This window comes from Taudactylus pleione, unplaced genomic scaffold, assembly GCF_031769625.1.
Source record: "Taudactylus pleione unplaced genomic scaffold, aTauple2 ptg000281l, whole genome shotgun sequence".
NCBI classification, from domain to species: Eukaryota; Metazoa; Chordata; class Amphibia; order Anura; family Myobatrachidae; genus Taudactylus; species Taudactylus pleione.
In genome coordinates, this window is record NW_028284683.1 from 1,096,839 (window position 1) to 1,117,568 (window position 20,730).

The window sequence follows — 20,730 nt, forward strand, 5'->3', positions numbered from 1 at the left end:
ATAGAAGCCCCCTCTTCTGCAGAGACCCTTATTACCAGGTCACCATTCCCCTATGAGTGATGCTGATGCTGTACCTGTGTGTACATGCTGGGTAATAGAAGCCCCTCTTCTGCAGAGACCCTTATTACCAGGTCACCATTCCCCTATGAGTGGTGCTGATGCTGCACCTGTGTGTACATGCTGGGTAATAGAAGCCCCCTCTTCTGCAGAGACCCTTATTACCAGGTCACCATTCCCCTATGAGTGGTGCTGATGCTGGGTACATGCTGGGTAATAGAAGCCCCCTCTTCTGCAGAGACCCTTATTACCAGGTCACCATTCCCCTATGAGTGGTGCTGATGCTGGGTACATGCTGGGTAATAGAAGCCCCTCTTCTGCAGAGACCCTTATTACCAAGTCACCATTCCCCTATGAGTGGTGCTGATGCTGCACCTGTGTGTACATGCTGGGTAATAGAAGCCCCCTCTTCTGCAGAGACCCTTATTACCAGGTCACCATTCCCCTATGAGTGGTGCTGATGCTGCACCTGTGTGTACATGCTGGGTAATAGAAGCCCCCTCTTCTGCAGAGACCCTTATTACCAGGTCACCATTCCCCTATGAGTGGTGCTGCTGCTGCACCTGTGTGTACATGCTGGTTAATAGAAGCCCCCTCTTCTGCAGAGACCCTTATTACCTGGTCACCATTCCCCTATGACTGATGCTGGGTATATGCTGGTTAATAGAAGCCCCCTCTTCTGCAGAGACCCTTATTACCTGGTCACCATTCCCCTATGACTGATGCTGGGTATATGCTGGGTAATAGAAGCCCCCTCTTCTGCAGAGACCCTTATTACCAGGTCACCATTCCCCTATGAGTGGTGCTGATGCTGCACCTGTGTGTACATGCTGGGTAATAGAAGCCCCCTCTTCTGCAGAGACCCTTATTACCAGGTCACCATTCCCCTATGACTGATGCTGCACCTGTGTGTACATGCTGGGTAATAGAAGCCCCTCTTCTGCAGAGACCCTTATTACCAGGTCACCATTCCCCTATGAGTGGTGCTGATGCTGCACCTGTGTGTACATGCTGGGTAATAGAAGCCCCCTCTTCTGCAGAGACCCTTATTACCAGGTCACCATTCCCCTATGACTGATGCTGCACCTGTGTGTACATGCTGGGTAATAGAAGCCCCCTCTTCTGCAGAGACCCTTATTACCAGGTCACCATTCCCCTATGAGTGGTGCTGATGCTGCACCTGTGTGTACATGCTGGGTAATAGAAGCCCCCTCTTCTGCAGAGACCCTTATTACCAGGTCACCATTCCCCTATGACTGATGCTGCACCTGTGTGTACATGCTGGGTAATAGAAGCCCCCTCTTCTGCAGAGACCCTTATTACCAGGTCACCATTACCCTATGACTGATGCTGCACCTGTGTGTACATGCTGGGTAATAGAAGCCCCCTCTTCTGCAGAGACCCTTATTACCAGGTCACCATTCCCCTATGAGTGGTGCTGATGCTGCACCTGTGTGTACATGCTGGGTAATAGAAGCCCCCTCTTCTGCAGAGACCCTTATTACCAGGTCACCATTCCCCTATGACTGATGCTGCACCTGTGTGTACATGCTGGGTAATAGAAGCCCCCTCTTCTGCAGAGACCCTTATTACCAGGTCACCATTCCCCTATGAGTGGTGCTGATGCTGTACCTGTGTGTACATGCTGGGTAATAGAAGCCCCCTCTTCTGCAGAGACCCTTATTACCAGGTCACCATTCCCCTATGACTGATGCTGCACCTGTGTGTACATGCTGGGTAATAGAAGCCCCCTCTTCTGCAGAGACCCTTATTACCAGGTCACCATTCCCCTATGAGTGGTGTTGATGCTGCACCTGTGTGTACATGCTGGGTAATAGAAGCCCCCTCTTTTGCAGAGACCCTTATTACCAGGTCACCATTCCCCTATGAGTGGTGCTGATGCTGGGTACATGCTGGGTAATAGAAGCCCCCTCTTCTGCAGAGACCTTTATTACCAGGTCACCATTCCCCTATGAGTGGTGCTGATGCTGCACCTGTGTGTACATGCTGGGTAATAGAAGCCCCCTCTTCTGCAGAGACCCTTATTACCAGGTCACCATTCCCCTATGACTGATGCTGCACCTGTGTGTACATGCTGGGTAATAGAAGCCCCCTCTTCTGCAGAGACCCTTATTACCAGGTCACCATTCCCCAATGAGTGGTGCTGATGCTGCACCTGTGTGTACATGCTGGGTAATAGAAGCCCCCTCTTCTGCAGAGACCCTTATTACCAGGTCACCATTCCCCTATGAGTGGTGCTGATGCTGCACCTGTGTGTACATGCTGGGTAATAGAAGCCCCCTCTTCTGCAGAGACCCTTATTACCAGGTCACCATTCCCCTATGACTGATGCTGCACCTGTGTGTACATGCTGGGTAATAGAAGCCCCCTCTTCTGCAGAGACCCTTATTACCAGGTCACCATTCCCCTATGAGTGGTGCTGATGCTGTACCTGTGTGTACATGCTGGGTAATAGAAGCCCCCTCTTCTGCAGAGACCCTTATTACCAGGTCACCATTCCCCTATGACTGATGCTGCACCTGTGTGTACATGCTGGGTAATAGAAGCCCCCTCTTCTGCAGAGACCCTTATTACCAGGTCACCATTCCCCTATGAGTGGTGTTGATGCTGCACCTGTGTGTACATGCTGGGTAATAGAAGCCCCCTCTTTTGCAGAGACCCTTATTACCAGGTCACCATTCCCCTATGAGTGGTGCTGATGCTGGGTACATGCTGGGTAATAGAAGCCCCCTCTTCTGCAGAGACCTTTATTACCAGGTCACCATTCCCCTATGAGTGGTGCTGATGCTGCACCTGTGTGTACATGCTGGGTAATAGAAGCCCCCTCTTCTGCAGAGACCCTTATTACCAGGTCACCATTCCCCTATGACTGATGCTGCACCTGTGTGTACATGCTGGGTAATAGAAGCCCCCTCTTCTGCAGAGACCCTTATTACCAGGTCACCATTCCCCAATGAGTGGTGCTGATGCTGCACCTGTGTGTACATGCTGGGTAATAGAAGCCCCCTCTTCTGCAGAGACCCTTATTACCAGGTCACCTCTCCCCTATGAGTGGTGCTGATGCTGGGTAATAGAAGCCCCCTCTTCTGCAGAGACCCTTATTACCAGGTCACCATTCCCCTATGACTGATGCTGCACCTGTGTGTACATGCTGGGTAATAGAAGCCCCCTCTTCTGCAGAGACCCTTATTACCAGGTCACCATTCCCCTATTAGTGGTGCTGATGCTGCACCTGTGTGTACATGCTGGGTAATAGAAGCCCCCTCTTCTGCAGAGACCCTTATTACCAGGTCACCATTCCCCTATGAGTGATGCTGATACTGGGTACATGCTGGGTAATAGAAGCCCCTCTTCTGCAGAGACCCTTATTACCAGGTCACCATTCCCCTATGAGTGGTGCTGATGCTGTACCTGTGTGTACATGCTGGGTAATAGATGCCCTCTCTTCTGCAGAGACCCTTATTACCAGGTCACCATTCCCCTATGAGTGGTGCTGATGCTGGGTACATGCTGGGTAATAGAAGCCCCCTCTTCTGCAGAGACCCTTATTACCAGGTCACCATTCCCCTATGAGTGGTGCTGATGCTGGGTACATGCTGGGTAATAGAAGCCCCCTCTTCTGCAGAGACCCTTATTACCAGGTCACCATTCCCCTATGAGTGGTGCTGATGCTGGGTACATGCTGGGTAATAGAAGCCCCTCTTCTGCAGAGACCCTTATTACCAGGTCACCATTCCCCTATGAGTGGTGCTGATGCTGCACCTGTGTGTACATGCTGGGTAATAGAAGCCCCCTCTTCTGCAGAGACCCTTATTACCAGGTCACCATTCCCCTATGAGTGGTGCTGATGCTGCACCTGTGTGTACATGCTGGGTAATAGAAGCCCCCTCTTCTGCAGAGACCCTTATTACCAGGTCACCATTCCCCTATGAGTGGTGTGCACCTGTGTGTACATGCTGGGTAATAGAAGCCCCCTCTTCTGCAGAGACACTTATTACCAGGTCACCATTCCCCTATGAGTGGTGCTGATGCTGCACCTGTGTGTACATGCTGGGTAATAGGAGCCCCTCTTCTGCAGAGACCCTTATTACCAGGTCACCATTCCCCTATGAGTGATGCTGTACCTGTGGGTACATGCTGGGTAATAGAAGCCCCCTCTTCTGCAGAGACCCTTATTACCAGGTCACCATTCCCCTATGACTGATGCTGATGCTGTACCTGTGGGTACATGCTGAGTAATAGAAGCCCCCTCTTCTGCAGAGACCCTTATTACCAGGTCACCATTCCCCTATGAGTGATGCTGATGCTGCACCTGTGTGTACATGCTGGGTAATAGATGCCCTCTCTTCTGCAGAGACCCTTATTACCACGTCACCATTCCCCTATGACTGGTGCTGATGCTGGGTACATGCTGGGTAATAGAAGCCCCCTCTTCTGCAGAGACCCTTATTACCAGGTCACCATTCCCCTATGAGTGGTGCTGATGCTAGGTACATGCTGGGTAATAGAAGCCCCCTCTTCTGCAGAGACCCTTATTACCAGGTCACCATTCCCCTATGAGTGGTGCTAATGCTGGGTACATGCTGGGTAATAGAAGCCCCCTCTTCTGCAGAGACCCTTATTACCAGGTCACCATTCCCCTATGAGTGGTGCTGATGCTGCACCTGTGTGTACATGCTGGGTAATAGAAGCCCCCTCTTCTGCAGAGACCCTTATTACCAGGACACCATTCCCCTATGAGTGGTGCTGATGCTGCACCTGTGTGTACATGCTGGGTAATAGAAGCCCCCTCTTCTGCAGAGACCCTTATTACCAGGTCACCATTCCCCTATGAGTGGTGCTGATGCTGCACCTGTGTGTACATGCTGGGTAATAGAAGCCCCCTCTTCTGCAGAGACCCTTATTACCAGGACACCATTCCCCTATGAGTGGTGCTGATGCTGCACCTGTGTGTACATGCTGGGTAATAGAAGCCCCCTCTTCTGCAGAGACCCTTATTACCAGGTCACCATTCCCCTATGAGTGGTGCTGATGCTGCACCTGTGTGTACATTCTGGGTAATAGAAGCCCCCTCTTCTGCAGAGACCCTTATTACCTGGTCACCATTCCCCTATGACTGATGCTGATGCTGGGTACATGCTGGGTAATAGAAGCCCCCTCTTCTGCAGAGACCCTTATTACCAGGTCACCATTCCCCTATGAGTGGTGCTGATGCTGCACCTGTGTGTACATGCTGGGTAATAGAAGCCCCCTCTTCTGCAGAGACCCTTATTACCTGGTCACCATTCCCCTATGACTGATGCTGGGTACATGCTGGGTAATATAAGCCCCCTCTTCTGGAGAGACCCTTATTACCAGGTCACCATTCCCCTATGACTGATGCACCTGTGTGTACATGCTGGGTAATAGAAGCCCCCTCTTCTGCAGAGACCCTTATTACCAGGTCACCATTCCCCTATGAGTGGTGCTGATGCTACACCTGTGTGTACATGCTGGGTAATAGAAGCCCCCTCTTCTGCAGAGACCCTTATTACCAGGTCACCATTCCCCTATGAGTGGTGCTGATGCTGCACCTAAGATTAGTTATATAGACCTAGTCTGTCTTCCATGCCGGTATACAAAGGGTGTCACGGCAGAGTTCAGCATATTACGGTCCAACTGGGAAAAAGAGACAAAGTTATTTCTCAATGCACAAGGAACCGACGGGATTCAGACTTAGGTCTCCAGCGAATTGGCGACCTGACACATTGAGCTACATACGTCTCCCTTCGTAAACCTGCGATGTGCGCAGTGCTGCGCTGACTTTGATGTTTCTCCTTCATCCACTAGGGGACACTGGAGTTCAAGACAGTGGGGTATAGACGGTGGTAGAGTAGAGCCTGGCACTTTAAATAATTTAGAAGTGTGACTGGCTCCTCCCCCTCTATGCCCCATCAGCCCCAGTTTTTAGAATGTGCCCGAGAGAGCCGGTCGCACATGAGGCTGTCTCCAGCCTTTCTCATATAATTTTTAATTTTTATTTTTTATTTTTATTTAACAAGCTGAGGACAGGCAGGCTGCTTACTGTGGTAGTCTGCCTGCTACGTGGGAGCCGCCGGGAGGGCACCACACGGCTACTGCAGTCTGTGTCCGGTGACCCTGAGGGGGGACTTTAAACAGAGTCATCGGACTCCATGAGGACCCGCCACAACTGAAACCGGTTCGTGTCCGGGTTTCCTCATTTGCCCCCCTGCCCAGCAACCCGGCCGCAGCAGTCCGTAAGTATATCCCACTACTCCTGACTAGCTGGAGTGGTGGGCCAAAACGCTGGGCTCAGGGACAGCGCACACTGCATGGCTGTCACACACGGCTCCTTCCCCCTGCCAGTGAAAGTGGTAGTGTCGGAGCTGCTGACGAGACCTGCCGCTGCACTCGACAGTCAGCGTCCGGGTCTCTGGCTTATACCTAGCCATCCCCCTCCTATTAACGAGGGGATGGAGCGCGGGCCCCTGCAAGTGCGTGTTAAGCGGCAGTGATTCCGTGACTGTCACTGAGACGCCTGTTCCTCCCTTCTCTATATGGGAGTAGAAACGCTGGGCGGTGTGAGTAAGATCACACAAATGACAGACGCCGCACCGCTGCTCACTAAATAGTGTAGCACAGGGGAGGTCCTGCCATCTGCCATTGGTAGTGTAATGGCGGGCTTCAGGAGACCAGACGAGTCCCTCTACATGAGGCAGCGCTGACAAGCAGCACGATCCTTGGTGTAGGAGTACCCGCGTATAGAGGCTTCCCTTATTGAGACAAGGGCCCAGCCTTATAGATGTGTCTGCTGATGCTCCCGTACCCCGCTCAGAAGGGCCGGGAGGAAGGATGTCTTCCCTACATTACGCCCAGCCCACTTTTTCCTAGTAAGTGGGCAGAGGCGAGCCTTACAGTGCACGTGCGCGCACACACTGATAGGGCGTCATACATCCTGCCGCGTCTAATAAGAGCCGCGCCATCTGTAGTCGGGCTCGTGCTCTAAGCCCTCATCTGAGAGCAGCGCGGTCTGCCGGTCCGTTAGCGCGGCTGCGCAGACATACTCGGCATTAGTCCCCCCGTGAAGGGACCACAGAGGTACCTGGGAGGGCATCCTGCCGCGTCAAAAGCAGGCAGCAGTAGCCCCCCAGTATTAAAATGGCGGCCGCACTCGGGGCAAAGCCACGCCCCCTTCGCGGCCCTAATTGCGAGCACGCAACAGCCCAACCAGCGGGGCAGCCACCACTGCCTACCGCTGGTTAAAGATGCAGTGCAGTGCAGACCAGCGCCTGAATGAGCGCGGCTGCCTCCTAACTCCTGCAACAGGGTTAATTAATGCGACTCCCTCCCCCTCCCACGCTGGGAGTGCTGCTAGCACAAAAGTAGAAGTAGGAGGGAGTGCTTTTAAGTGCTAGCTACAAATAAGTATCAGCGCAGGGCTCGGATCTCTCCACGGCTCTTGCTGTGTGGAGTTTGTATGTTCTCCCGGTGCAGGCAGCACTGTTTTTGCTTAGGCTCATCTTAACAATTAGCAACGCTCCTCATCTAAATCTCAGGAGGAGATGCTGCGTCCCGCAGCTCCTGGCTGGGCTGAGCAGGCTTCCCTGTTAGCTATAACATAGGGCTAATAGCCTTACGTTATACCAGCACAATGCGGCTCCACGATGCAGCGCTGTATGACCATCACACTCCTGTCACAGCAGGACAGCATCACCGCTTTATACTATTAAGGGGGCTAGCAGCGCTGTGCTAACTGGAGTGTAGCAGTTTGCACACGCACAGCGCGGTATTCATGAACAAACAGCCCCCCTGCTTCCCTTTTAAGGACTGTAGTTACTGCCTGCACACAAGCAGTATAGCTCAGTGCACTACCTGCAGCAGGGAGTGCTTTAGCGTGGGTCTCTTACGACTACCACACTGGGAGTGCTTCAGCGCAAAAGGTAGGGGAGGCCCTGTCCTTGTATAATAGGAGTTTAGTGCTAGCTACAGTGGATAGCTGGTTGCTAGCTGTATGGGCACTAGCCCAATTCCCTTTTGCACATAACACCACGTTAGGCGGTTCTGAAAGAGGCCAGTTCAATCGATGCATCACAGCTAGAAGCGAGGGGTTGGCGAGACAGTCCCGCCAATGCAGCGCCGCTTGGCAGGCTTCCCTTCGTTCTTTAACAAAGGGCGCCTAGCTTAATCTAATGGCTTGATATCTCAGCCTGTGAAGTATCATAGCCTCATGGTGTACTAGCTCTACTGTTCTGGTGCTGCTGCCAGAACTTATGGTTATAGCATACCCTTCACCCAGGGTTAGCACACTTTGGCGTCCCATCCCCAGGCTTATGCCTCACATGGGCTCGCCTTAAAGAGACTTCCCATGCATATATGTGGCAGCACATATACTACATTATAGGCTGGTCTTAAAACCTTTCACCAGTTTTCTGTGCTTACCTTAGAAGGTATGCATATGTGCATCTATTTATATCTCATGTGTTCCCTTCGGCAGCACATACAGGAAGAGGTTAGTAACGTGCGGCTGGTGTAGTTGTTGGCATTACGGCCTCACAGCACTGAGGTAGTCTTTTTGATTCCCACTTCGAAAAGTGGGTTAATCTGGCGCTAAAAGGGCTCACCTGCTAAGGCGAGTACACCTGTAACAGAAGGGTCCCAGGATCGAAACCAGTCTGGGACAGCACGCAGCTACCATATCCTGTCCCTGCGCAGTAGCTGAGTGACGGCCACACGCGGTACATGAGCAGTCCCCCTGCGGGGGGGTAAGCCACGGGTATGGTATGTATATATGTGTGTGTGTATATATATAATGTATATTGTATTTTATACTAGCCCTGTAGTAGAAACATATACATGCTGGAGTGAAATTTGTCCTTGGAGTTCCTTCCATGGCTTTAATTTTTGTTCATGTTCTAGTTTTACAATATTATCGTTACCTACTAAATTTGTATGTAGGTATGCGTATGCCTATATGGATATCGCTTCTTATCCTTCCCATAAGAGCAGGGGTAGGATCTGTTCTTATCAGTTTTATGTCGGATACCTAGCATATTGATAGAAGGCTGCGATTGGAGGCTGGACTCCTGATGCGGAAGTTGGTACAATAACTCCGCTTAACACAATCTCTCCCGGGGGATTGGGTTGTGTGTGTATATACATGTATATGTGTAGGAGGCCTATACTTCCACAAGCATTAGGTTACCTATAATACCACGCATGGGAAGCCGCCTGGGATTACCAGAAGCTGTAGGCTATATCCATACATATTATATGGTGGCTCTATAATCTAAAGTCATGTGCTGCAGCTTACATAGTGATAGTCACAATTCCCTAAGGCATTGCTTCTAGCATGGACCCTAGACATGTCACATGTATATAAGGATATATACTTATATAGCTCGGTTCATGTCAGTCTATATCTATGGCGCCCCGTTTCGGGGGACCTATTATCATTACAGTGATGCACTTGGTAGCAAGCTTGTAAGACGCCCATTCTTTGTATATTTCCTAATAATTGGGAAACAAAAACCTGTTTTCTGTTTAACCCTACTGGGGTTATCACTCCCTTCTTTGCTTGGGATAACTAACGAGTTCTATGTCTAAATACAGGTACCCTTCTCAGTATCGATTCCTGTACTCCATATTATTGTCACATATCTCAATAGAATGAGTCTAAAGGGCCCTTAGGTACAATTCATATCTTGAAGGCCTAGGGCCACCTACCGATTTAGGCAGGGACAGACCTGGGTTATATTAGATTGGTGGGCATAATACACATTGTAAATATTGGTGTAAGGATACTTAAACTAGCAGACCGTTTTTGGGGTATAAGTATAATCTACAGATACACGTCTCTAATGGAACAGGCTCAGGTATAGAGTCCTGTTTTACGACCTTCTTGTCTCCACTAACATTTTGCTAGTTTCCACAGTATTTTCTACTGCACATCTCCAGACTGAAGTATGTGCTGTAGACCATTGGTCTTAGCCCACTGAAGCTACTCTCTATTCCTAATGTGGCGGGTTGCTTTGCGATAGAACAGGTCAGTGACATTCTACATTTCGGCCAGAGGGCTTCTGGTCGCTCACAGGTGAGAGCTTACCCACTAATGCCTCGGTAGAGGCTCCTATTTCATGTAAACTGACATACATAGAGTTCTTCTCCCTTACTGCCTCCTAGCAGCCATCCGCTCTTTTAATCAGTTGGCTCTACACTTTAGAATTTTCCTGGAGTGTGGGTGCATAGTTACAACATTGAGAACCAATTCTACTAGAATCTGTTGGCGTTATGGACCAAAGCACATCTCTGGGCTACTGCACATCTTTACATAGAAGTGTGACAGTCACTATGTTCCACTCAGGGGGCCTGGTGGGTTTCCTGTTCAGTAGCTGTTGATATTTTTATCATACTGACAGGTACCTGACTGGTATCTTCCTGGTTTTTCTCATGCTATGTTCAGGCCAGCAGTTACTACTGCCTATGCACTTCCATCATGTTGGAAGTTGTCCGTTGTTTCTCTTTAGCGTCAGGGTTTCAGTTGCTGGTTTATTCCTGTTCTCAGCATGGGTTGTACTGCGGTCTGACCCTCTGAAAGGTATTGTAATCTCAATCCTCTCGAAGCCGCCTCATGGCCAGGGTGATCTCCTCTCTTTGGAGATTTCTATGGTCTCATCCTTCCGCTGGTTAACAACTTTGTAGTACTTGGACTTCCAGAAGGGTTCAGGGCGACTGTGCGGCCTTGACTTTTACCTCCCTGTATACTCTTTGTGAGGAGTCTGTGGACTCTCTGTTTTTGTAGATTGGTATCGTTATACTTCTATCTATATGAGTTATGTCCAGCAGTGCTGGTATTCTGCTATCTGCAAAATGTGGCAGCTTCCTGTTTCCGACTCTGGTACGGTTTCCTTGAGGTTTCTTCTCGGGTTACTGCCCTTCTCCTATGGATTCGGGTAGGAGTTCTCTTCTCCCAACAGTATGGCTTGGTCTGTTTTCAGCTGAGTTTACAGTGTTCTGATGCTTCTCATCTGAGGGTGTTTTCTCGCTAGCCGCTTATTCCATTCGACTACTGTACGTTGTGGTATTCTGTGTCTGTTCCGCACGGAGTTCTGTTTGTCTCCTGGCTCACGACACTTGATTCTCAGCTCTTGCCTTCCGTTGAACCTCCGGTTCTATGCGGTCCCTGTTCGGTTGGCCGAAGGGTCGGCATGTTCTCCGCGCTTCCCACCCGGGAGGTTGGCTTTGGGACGTCCCCACTGTCTTGAACTCCAGTGTCCCCTAGTGGATGAAGGAGAAAACAGGATTTTGGTACTTACCGATAAATCCCTTTCTCCGATTCTACAGGGGACACTGGACGCCCGCCCGGCGCGGCGTACCTGCCTGTTGTGGGTCTTTATATAGTTGTGTGACTGCATGTGTTCCCTGCAGTGGTTTCCTCTGTTTTCCTTCAGTCGGTATTGTTCCGTTCTGTGGTCTTCTCCTTCTCCTCGTTTTCCTGTTGTCCTCCGTCTCCTCTCGGGCTCAGTTCTTAAACTGGGGCTGATGGGGCATAGAGGGGGAGGAGCCAGTCACACTTCTAAATTATTTAAAGTGCCAGGCTCTACTCTACCACCGTCTATACCCCACTGTCTTGAACTCCAGTGTCCCCTGTGGAATCGGAGAAAGGGATTTATCGGTAAGTACCAAAATCCTGTTTTTGTAAAACCAGTGATTTAATAATATCTCAGTTTATTTCATTAAAAAAAGCTTAAAAATCAGAATAAAAATTCTCAACCTTATAATACGCGTTGTACATCTACATCACTAATTATAATTATTATTATTATTATTATTATCCCTTACCCTTCACAACTTATTAAACATCACCATAGACATTGTATCAAAACCATTTAAACAATATAATATAGATACAATGTGACTGATTGGAGTTCTGTGAAGCACAGACGAGCTAAGTCTATTGAATTGAAAAAAAAAAAAAATATATATATATATATATATATATATATATATATATATATATATATATATATATATATATATATATATAATGTGGGTGCAGACAGTCTTTATAGGACCATTTGGGGCAAGATCGCGGAATTATACATTTCTATACTGTATGTTGAAGGCAGCAGCCCTTAAAGGTTCCAGGACACAATAGTAATGTTACATGGATGACCGGTCTTTATACAGCACTGTATGGAGTGTGTGTATTACTACTGAGCCTGGCCTCTCTCAGGGTATGTAATAGGCATGAGTAGAGGTCGGCACAGTAAGTTCTCATAGGCTGGCTGATCTATCACTCTCCGTTTGGTGGGTGCCTCAGCTGGAGTCCTCTACACCACAGCGCGGCCAATCCCCGGAGGACATTGTTCTTCGGCTCTCACCAGAACAGCGTACCGCAGTCCGGCTTTCTGCCGTCAATGACTAGAAGCCCGGCACCTGACTGGGGAGGCTGTGCTATGCACAAAGCTCTCCCCTAACCATTCTCCGTGGGGGTCTGCAGGCTGCGGTTGGTCTGTGTGTCCAAAGTGCATGTATATTTATAGTAGATCCTTTAGATGGACTTTTGTACGCGCTGGGTTATCCTATTATTGTGCTGTGTGTAATGACTGATTCTCCTCCTTTCCAGTCTTCATTTACTCCATGCCGGGCTACAAGTGCGGTATAAAAGAGCGCATGCTGTATTCAAGCTGCAAGAACCGGCTTCTGGAATCTGTGGAGCAGGATTTCCAGCTGGACATTGCAAAGAAGGTAACGTCCCCACCGTAGTTCTTCCCTCTGGTCACCCTGACGTTGTCGGTAGTCCCGCACAGTCACCTGCGTGCTGTGACACCAATATGAATCAGGTCACTAGCAACCGGTGACCTTACTGAGCCATGAGAGGTACTTTATTATGAGGTGTTGACCTAATGTACGGTGCCTCCTATGTGTATTACCATCGCTATTGGTGCAGACCACTGAATGGTGGCTTCCACCGCTAAGCATTGTTGGCGGGTGAGCTTGGTATTACCAAGTACACAGGCCGCTTACACTTATGTAGACCAATATTGCAAGCAGCAGAAAGTTATCTCTCTCAGGAAGGCGCAGAAAATTAAATATATTTTGATAAAAACTTAACATTTATTAGGGACAGTTTTAGAGTATTCCTATCTTTGGGACAGCGGCCAGCGAAATAAAGGTTAAAATGTTTTGTCTTATAGTAGAGTAGTGACAAAAAGTATTGAAAATGTGAAATAAAAAAAGTGTATAACCCCGCTGTGTGTCTATATTATTATTCAGTCTTCATAGGTATATAAGGGTTAATTCAATTGAACTCTTGAGTCGAAGGGGTAAATGAAATAAATGAGATTATCTGTTTAATTTATAAAAGAGAATGGTCTCATTTATCAGCTGATATCTAAGCAGTGCACTGAATAATTGTGACAATCTCCATAGATTCTTTCTCCCCTAAATAGATATCTTAGGTATAGTTGTTATCCAGAACACATCTATATATATTTTGCTGTGACCTTATTGGTATATAGGTCTTTATTATAGTCACAGTCTGCAGTCAGCTTTCCTTCACACTTGTTGTTTGGTATTCATGAATCCCCCTCCACACTGTATGATTTCAGTTGGGACTGGTTACATCTTATATTATGAACTTTATTAATATACAGACCTTGAATCAATTGCGGTCACAGTCTGAAATCACACAGTTATTGGCTTAATATTCGGAGATCTTCTATTACAGTCTACAACAGTTTCTTATTGTGGTTGCTATCAAAGCGTTCATGAGATACATGTGGTAACAATGTTGCTACCATCTATCAGTTGCAGACTGTGAAACTCAGAGACCCATACACGTAATAGCGTTCCTGTTGTTGGAACTATTAACACCTATTATTTTATATTGACATATCTAGTGCTTACCAAAGCAACAATATACAATAAGTGCAGACACAGCGTGGGCATACCGACGCGCATTTCGCTAAAAATAGCTTTTTCTAGGCAAGCCGATTGCCTCTACATTCCCATGCTATATTGATATGTGGGAGCCAATAGAACTTTGTTTCCCGGTCACGTGACGTGCAGGGCCAATCAAATGCCATCTCTCATCCTTATTGAGAATGCCGCGTCACGTGATACTTGTATCAGTAATATTCCTATTTTTCAATGTATGGTAAATGCTTGGTATTCCATTAAGTAGTTAGGGTGGGTGTGTTCTTTCCTGCCAATCAGATCTTAGTCTGTCCGGACTGCATGATACTTTTGTTGTTGTCTACTGAAAGTAAGATCTTACGATGATTCACTATACTACATTGTTATCAGTTCCTATTATCTTTATGTGAGAAGTGTAAATTCTTAAATAAATCTATAATATTGTATCATTAATTCTAAGTATGAGTTTGTACTTCTTTACTATTCTACATTATTATTATTATTCCTATAAATAACTGAGGTAAGTATTCATAGTGGTTATATTTTCCACTTCCAGCATTATTGATATAGTTTAATAGCAACCCTCCATTCATATTAGGAATGGGAATTGGTCATTATTACTATTACAGGTTTATTGAGGACCGTTTTCGTGATAATAAAATAAGGGTTAGAAAGAGATGTTGATTATATAAATAATTCAAAAATAAAAATATACATGTCATACAGAGGAATATATGAGTAAATCTATAAAATGAATATATGGAGTTGGTATATCCTAAAAGTTATCTCAGCTCCTTGTATTCCTGTGTATTACATATATATGGGGAAACTGTATTTATACAGTACCCCATTGTTGATAAAGATTAAATAAATATTGAATAAAGTGTTAGAAGACCTACATGTATATGAATATGTGTATTGTGTTGTCATGTGATGTAAATACTAATGAATGGTGATATAAATAAATATTGAATAAAAATATGCACTGTGATTAATTGTGAATAATTAATAAGGGACATATAAAAAATATTCCTGTGATTGAATTAATGAGTGACTCCTAATATTTCATGATTATATAAATGTATATATTGTATTTGCGTGTATTATGTACTATGATTGATTAGAGGTGGTTAATCAGGAATATATAATTAATATTATTATGATTAAATTCATAAGTGAGTCATAATACATATTTTGTGATCGGTGTAAGAGAAAAATTTGTGAAATTAAAATGTGTGTTAAAGTAAAAATAAAATATATTACATATAGTGATGTGTAAAAAAACTAGAAAAAATAAAACTACTATAATATAAAAAAATATAAGATTTTATATTTATGTGATTAAGGACACATCCCAAATTATTGCTTGGTAGCAAGATTGCTCATGATTCGGTAATTTAAGTTGAGAGATATATAGTCAATATACTCCCCATATTCTTACAAACCCTCATATGTTGGTCTCATTCTATGAGATTGGCTTCCTGCAGTGAGTGTCAAATGGTATCCATATATAATATTATTTAGTCCTAACTTGATTGTTCATAGTTTTATTAGCCTGTTATGAGTATACACAATCCTCAAGAATTATATTGGTTAGAGCTTGTTTCTTCATAAAGCTCTACCTATTAATATTTCTCTTGGTTTTATTCATGGATTATCAAATATCCCTGAATGGTATCATCTGTCATTGTTGTACAATCCTATTCCAATATTGCCAAGACCTGAATAAATTTCATCCTCCGTAATTACCTGTAAATGTACTAGGGTGAGTTTCTTTATAAATAATACAGTAAATTTAATTTATGATTTAATTTTTAAAAAGTAGTAAAGATATACCAAATTCCCCACATCTTTGGGGAATTTGGTCTATCTTTACTACTTTTTAAAAATTAAATGATCATAAATCATAAATTAAATTTACTGTATTACGTATAAGAAACTCACCCTAGTACATTTACAGGTAATTACGGAGGATGAAATTTATTCAGGTCTTGGCACGAAACTGTTATAGACTGTAATAGAAGATCTCTTAAATATTAAGCCAATAACTGTGTGATTTCAGACTGTGACCGCAATTGATTCAAGGTCTGTATATTAATAAAGTTCATAATATAAGATGTAACCAGTCCCAACTGAAATCATACAGTGTGGAGGGGGATTCATGAATACCAAACAACAAGTGTGAAGGAAAGCTGACAGCAGACTGTGACTATAATAAAGACCTATATACCAATAAGGTCACAGCAAAATATATATAGATGTGTTCTGGATAACAACTATACCTAAGATATCTATTTAGGGGAGAAAGAATCTATGGAGATTGTCACAATTATTCAGTGCACTGCTTAGATATCAGCTGATAAATGAGACCATTCTCTTTTATAAATTAAACAGATAATCTCATTTATTTCATTTACCCCTTCGACTCAGAGTTCAATTGAATTAACCCTTATATACCTATGAAGACGGAATAATAATGTAGACACACAGCGGGGTTATACACTTTTATTTCACATTTTCAGTACTTTTTGTCACTACTCTTCTATAAAACAAAACATTTTAACCTTTATTTCGATGGCCGCTGTCCCAAAGATGGGGACATTTTTAGAGTATACCTAAAGTTTAGTTTTATCAAAATATATTTCATTTTGTGCGCCTTCCTGTGAGACATAACTTTCTGCTTCTTGCATTATTGTTCTACTATTATCTTAGGGCCTGATTCAGAGCCGGTCGCTATTTGCGCTCGCTCGTCCAGAAAATAGGGGTGGCTATTCAAATGAACCGTTCGCTGTTTGCGGTCTGTTCACGACTCTAGGTCTGAATGAGCGAACAAAACTTGCGGCCGTTTTTTGGGAAACTACGCCCCCTGGCCGCTCGCATCCTACGTCATGTCCGCTATTTATTAGATTAATCGAGTACATCGAACAGGGTATGAGCTGCTCGCTATTCTTGTGGTTGGTTTTTGCTACCACAATTTTGCGAGCAGTTCTGGCTAAAAAAAAACCCAGTGACGTGGTCCATGACGCTGCTGTTTTAAATATGCACACCCATAAAACGCCCGTTTTGACCTTTAAGCACGCCTGCGATCGGATCTCCACTCCCCGTTTCCAAGCACCTTCCCCTGTTACCACCCACATACGCCTCATCCTGTCACTCATATTAGCAGGCACTCGCTATTTTGCGAGCACATGAATTTCGACCGCACTGACTGGTTCGCGCATGCGTATAACGATCCGTACGCATGCGCAGTTTGGCAAACATCGCTCGGAGTGAACGAGCTGCCGCTTACGAGCGGCTCTGAATCAGGCCCTTAGTCTCTAGGCAGCACCCCCGAAGAGAATAATGATCTCTCTTAATATAGAATAACGGGGTCTCAAAATACTTTGCCTTATTTCTATGTGTGCAGGTGTAGCTATCTCTCTGTATTACTAATCCGCTACACATATGTGTACAGAGGAAGTACACAGGCCGCTAATTATATGTATACAGAGGTCACACTACAGGAGAACTGAGAGAGAACCACACAGTGGACCTTATACAGAGTTGGGAGCAGACCCCTGGGTCTGCTTATAACTCTGTTAGACCAATAGGTGTATGCGCAGGATCTATACTATGCACGTTCCGACGAGTGTCAGCGAGATCGCTCGCAGGACCCCCTAAGCCGCAGCAGGAAGGATATGCTGCAGCCCTTCGGGGACGGTGAGCGTGAGATGCTGCGTCTGATCACCATCGGACAACCATTGGCCAGGAAGTCTGCTTCTTCCGAAGCAGATTTCTTGGCCTCGGCGGCCATTCTGAGTAAGCTTAGGTTTACTCAGATGGCCAATGGTTGTCTGATGGTGATCAGACGCAGCACTGGGATCTGCAATGCCGGCCGTGGGCGTCTTTTACCATAAGGTGCGATATTGTCGCAAATAGCGTACAACTCTGAATCAGGCCTATTGTCCTTACTGTAATATATTGTGTGTCTATAGAACAGGGAGTATGGTCATAGTTACTCCATAAGGTGCTGTCACTATAGGATGATGTCTCTGTAGAACAGGGAGTATGGTCATAGTTACTCCATAAGGTGCTGTCACTATAGGATGACGTCTCTATAGAACAGGGAGTATGGTCATAGTTACTCCATAAGGTGCTGTCACTATAGGATGATGTCTCTGTAGAACAGGGAGTATGGTCATAGTTACTCCATAAGGTGCTGTCACTATAGGATGATGTCTCTATAGAACAGGGAGTATGGTCATAGTTACTCCATAAGGTGCTGTCACTATAGGATGATGTCTCTATAGAACAGGGAGTATGGTCATAGTTACTCCATAAGGTGCTGTCACTATAGGATGACGTCTCTGTAGAACAGGGAGTATGGTCATAGTTACTCCATAAGGTGCTGTCACTATAGGATGATGTCTCTGTAGAACAGGGAGTATGGTCATAGTTACTCCATAAGGTGCTGTCACTATAGGATGATGTCTCTGTAGAACAGGGAGTATGGTCATAGTTACTCCATATGGTGCTGTCACTATAGGATGAGGTCTCTGTAGAACAGGGAGTATGGTCATAGTTACTCCATATGGTGCTGTCACTATAGGATGATGTCTCTGTAGAACAGGGAGTATGGTCATAGTTACTCCATATGGTGCTGTCACTATAGGATGATGTCTCTGTAGAACAGGGAGTATGGTCATAGTTACTCCATAAGGTGCTGTCACTATAGGATGAGGTCTGTTTAGAACAGGGAGTATGGTCATAGTTACTCCATAAGATGCTGTCACTATAGGATGACGTCTCTATAGAACAGGGAGTATGGTCATAGTTACTCCATAAGGTGCTTTCACTATAGGATGATGTCTCTATAGAACAGGGAGTATGGTCATAGATACTCCATAAGGTGCTGTCACTATAGGATGAGGTCTCTGTAGAAAAAAGGTCGGCAACTTTGCCTATTAATCTTCATATTCCAATACAGCGGAAGATTTTTCAGCCCTGAATCCATGGCGGATCCTATATCCACGTTTTGTGTCTTTATTTTCCAGATTGAGATTGAGGATGGCTCGGAGCTGACGTCTGAGTTTCTGTACGACGAGGTCCACCCCAAACAACACGCCTTCAAACAGGCTTTTGCCAAACCCAAAGGACCTGCAGGGAAACGTGGACAAAAGCGTCTGATAAAAGGGCCGGGGGAGAATGGAGAGGACAGTTAAACAGGTGATTGCTGTCCTAGCCTGGGCCTTCCAAATGTTGCCAGGATGGACCCTGTATAATGTGCGGGAACTTCCATGAGTTTTAAGACAAAATGAGTCTGTGTCTGGGCCCCCGGGGAACCCCGTGCTCCCTCCTCTTCCTCTATAGCTGTGGCTTCTTACGTGGATACGGTCCGGATGGGATCCTCCTTTTTTTTTTTTTATTTCTTACATTTTGCTTTTGTTTAAGCCAGAATGATGTGAGACCTGGTGACCATCTCGCCCTCGCGCATAGATTTTTCCTGGCGCTCTCTCCTTGTGCCAAATCGCATCGCTCACGGTTTGCTTACACATGCCACTGCCGTGACCTTCAGCCGCTCTCATCAGTCCGGACACAATGGCGCAGGAGTGGCGCAATTAGGAGTATTTAATGACTTTTATACTCTCTTTGTAGTGCTGGTATTAGCTGCCTGTAGAATTATGTTACTGTTTACTTTTGGAATTGGGCAACAGGCACCTAGTGTTACAGTTCATGACATCAGATAAGGCTCTGCCAGAAAATGTTCATCACCCAGAGGCATCGATCGCTGGAAAAGGTGGTTTCCCTTCCTGCTAATGCCGTCATACTATACCGACGAGAAATTGGCCCAAGGGGTTGCAATCTTTTCCTGGCCCTGCTTTCATCATGCGCTTACTGGCAGACGTTTCATCCCGGACTTTTACATTAACCTCCTGGAGATGGTGTACATTCCACACAAAGCATCCGCCAAGGCCAGGTCTTCCTGGGAAATCCGATTACTGCGCCCTAAGCTCTGTATTTTCTATACAAAATAAATAAAAGTACTTTGTTTTTACGTACCGCCTGGCGTGTTATTGCCTGGCGAAAGTCTGATGCTATATAGACCTGCTGACCTGCGATTTACTGTGTGCATGCCATCTCACGCTCACACATGTATCTGTATATACAGCGCCATCTCACGATCACACATGTATCTGTATATACAGCGCCATCTCACGCTCACACATGTATCTGTATATACAGCGCCATCTCACACATGTATCTGTATATACAGCGCCATCTCACACATGTATCTGTATATACAGCGCCATCTCACGCTCACACATGTATCTGTATATACAGCGCCATCTCACGCTCACACATGTATCTGTATATACAGCGCCATCTCACGCTCACACATGTATCTGTATATACAGCGCCATCTCACGCTCACACATGTATCTGTATATACAGCGCCATCTCACGCTCACACATGTATGTGTATATACAGCGCCATCTCACGCTCACACATGTATCTGTATATACAGCGCCATCTCACGCTCACACATGTATATACAGCGCCATCTCACGCTCACACATGTATATACAGCGCCATCTCACGCTCACACATGTATATACAGCGCCATCTCACGCTCACACATGTATATACAGCGCCATCTCACGCTCACACATGTATATACAGCGCCATCTCACGCTCACACATGTATATATAGCGCCATCTCACGCACACACATGTTTCTATATACAGCGCCATCT

General features: G+C 45.9%; 1 protein-coding gene across 1 annotated transcript in view; it reads left to right on the plus strand.

Moving 5' to 3' along the window:
- Positions 1 to 20,029, plus strand: part of TWF2 (twinfilin actin binding protein 2) — a 95,246-nt gene extending 75,217 nt beyond the window's left edge. Inside the window, exons 8-9 of the mRNA XM_088482039.1 lie at positions 12,704 to 12,825; positions 19,029 to 20,029. Of these exons, the coding sequence (XP_088338165.1) occupies positions 12,704 to 12,825; positions 19,029 to 19,196 (290 nt within the window). The 3' untranslated portion in view covers positions 19,197 to 20,029. The remainder of the gene's footprint in view (positions 1 to 12,703; positions 12,826 to 19,028) is intronic.
- Positions 20,030 to 20,730: the final 701 nt, after the last annotated feature.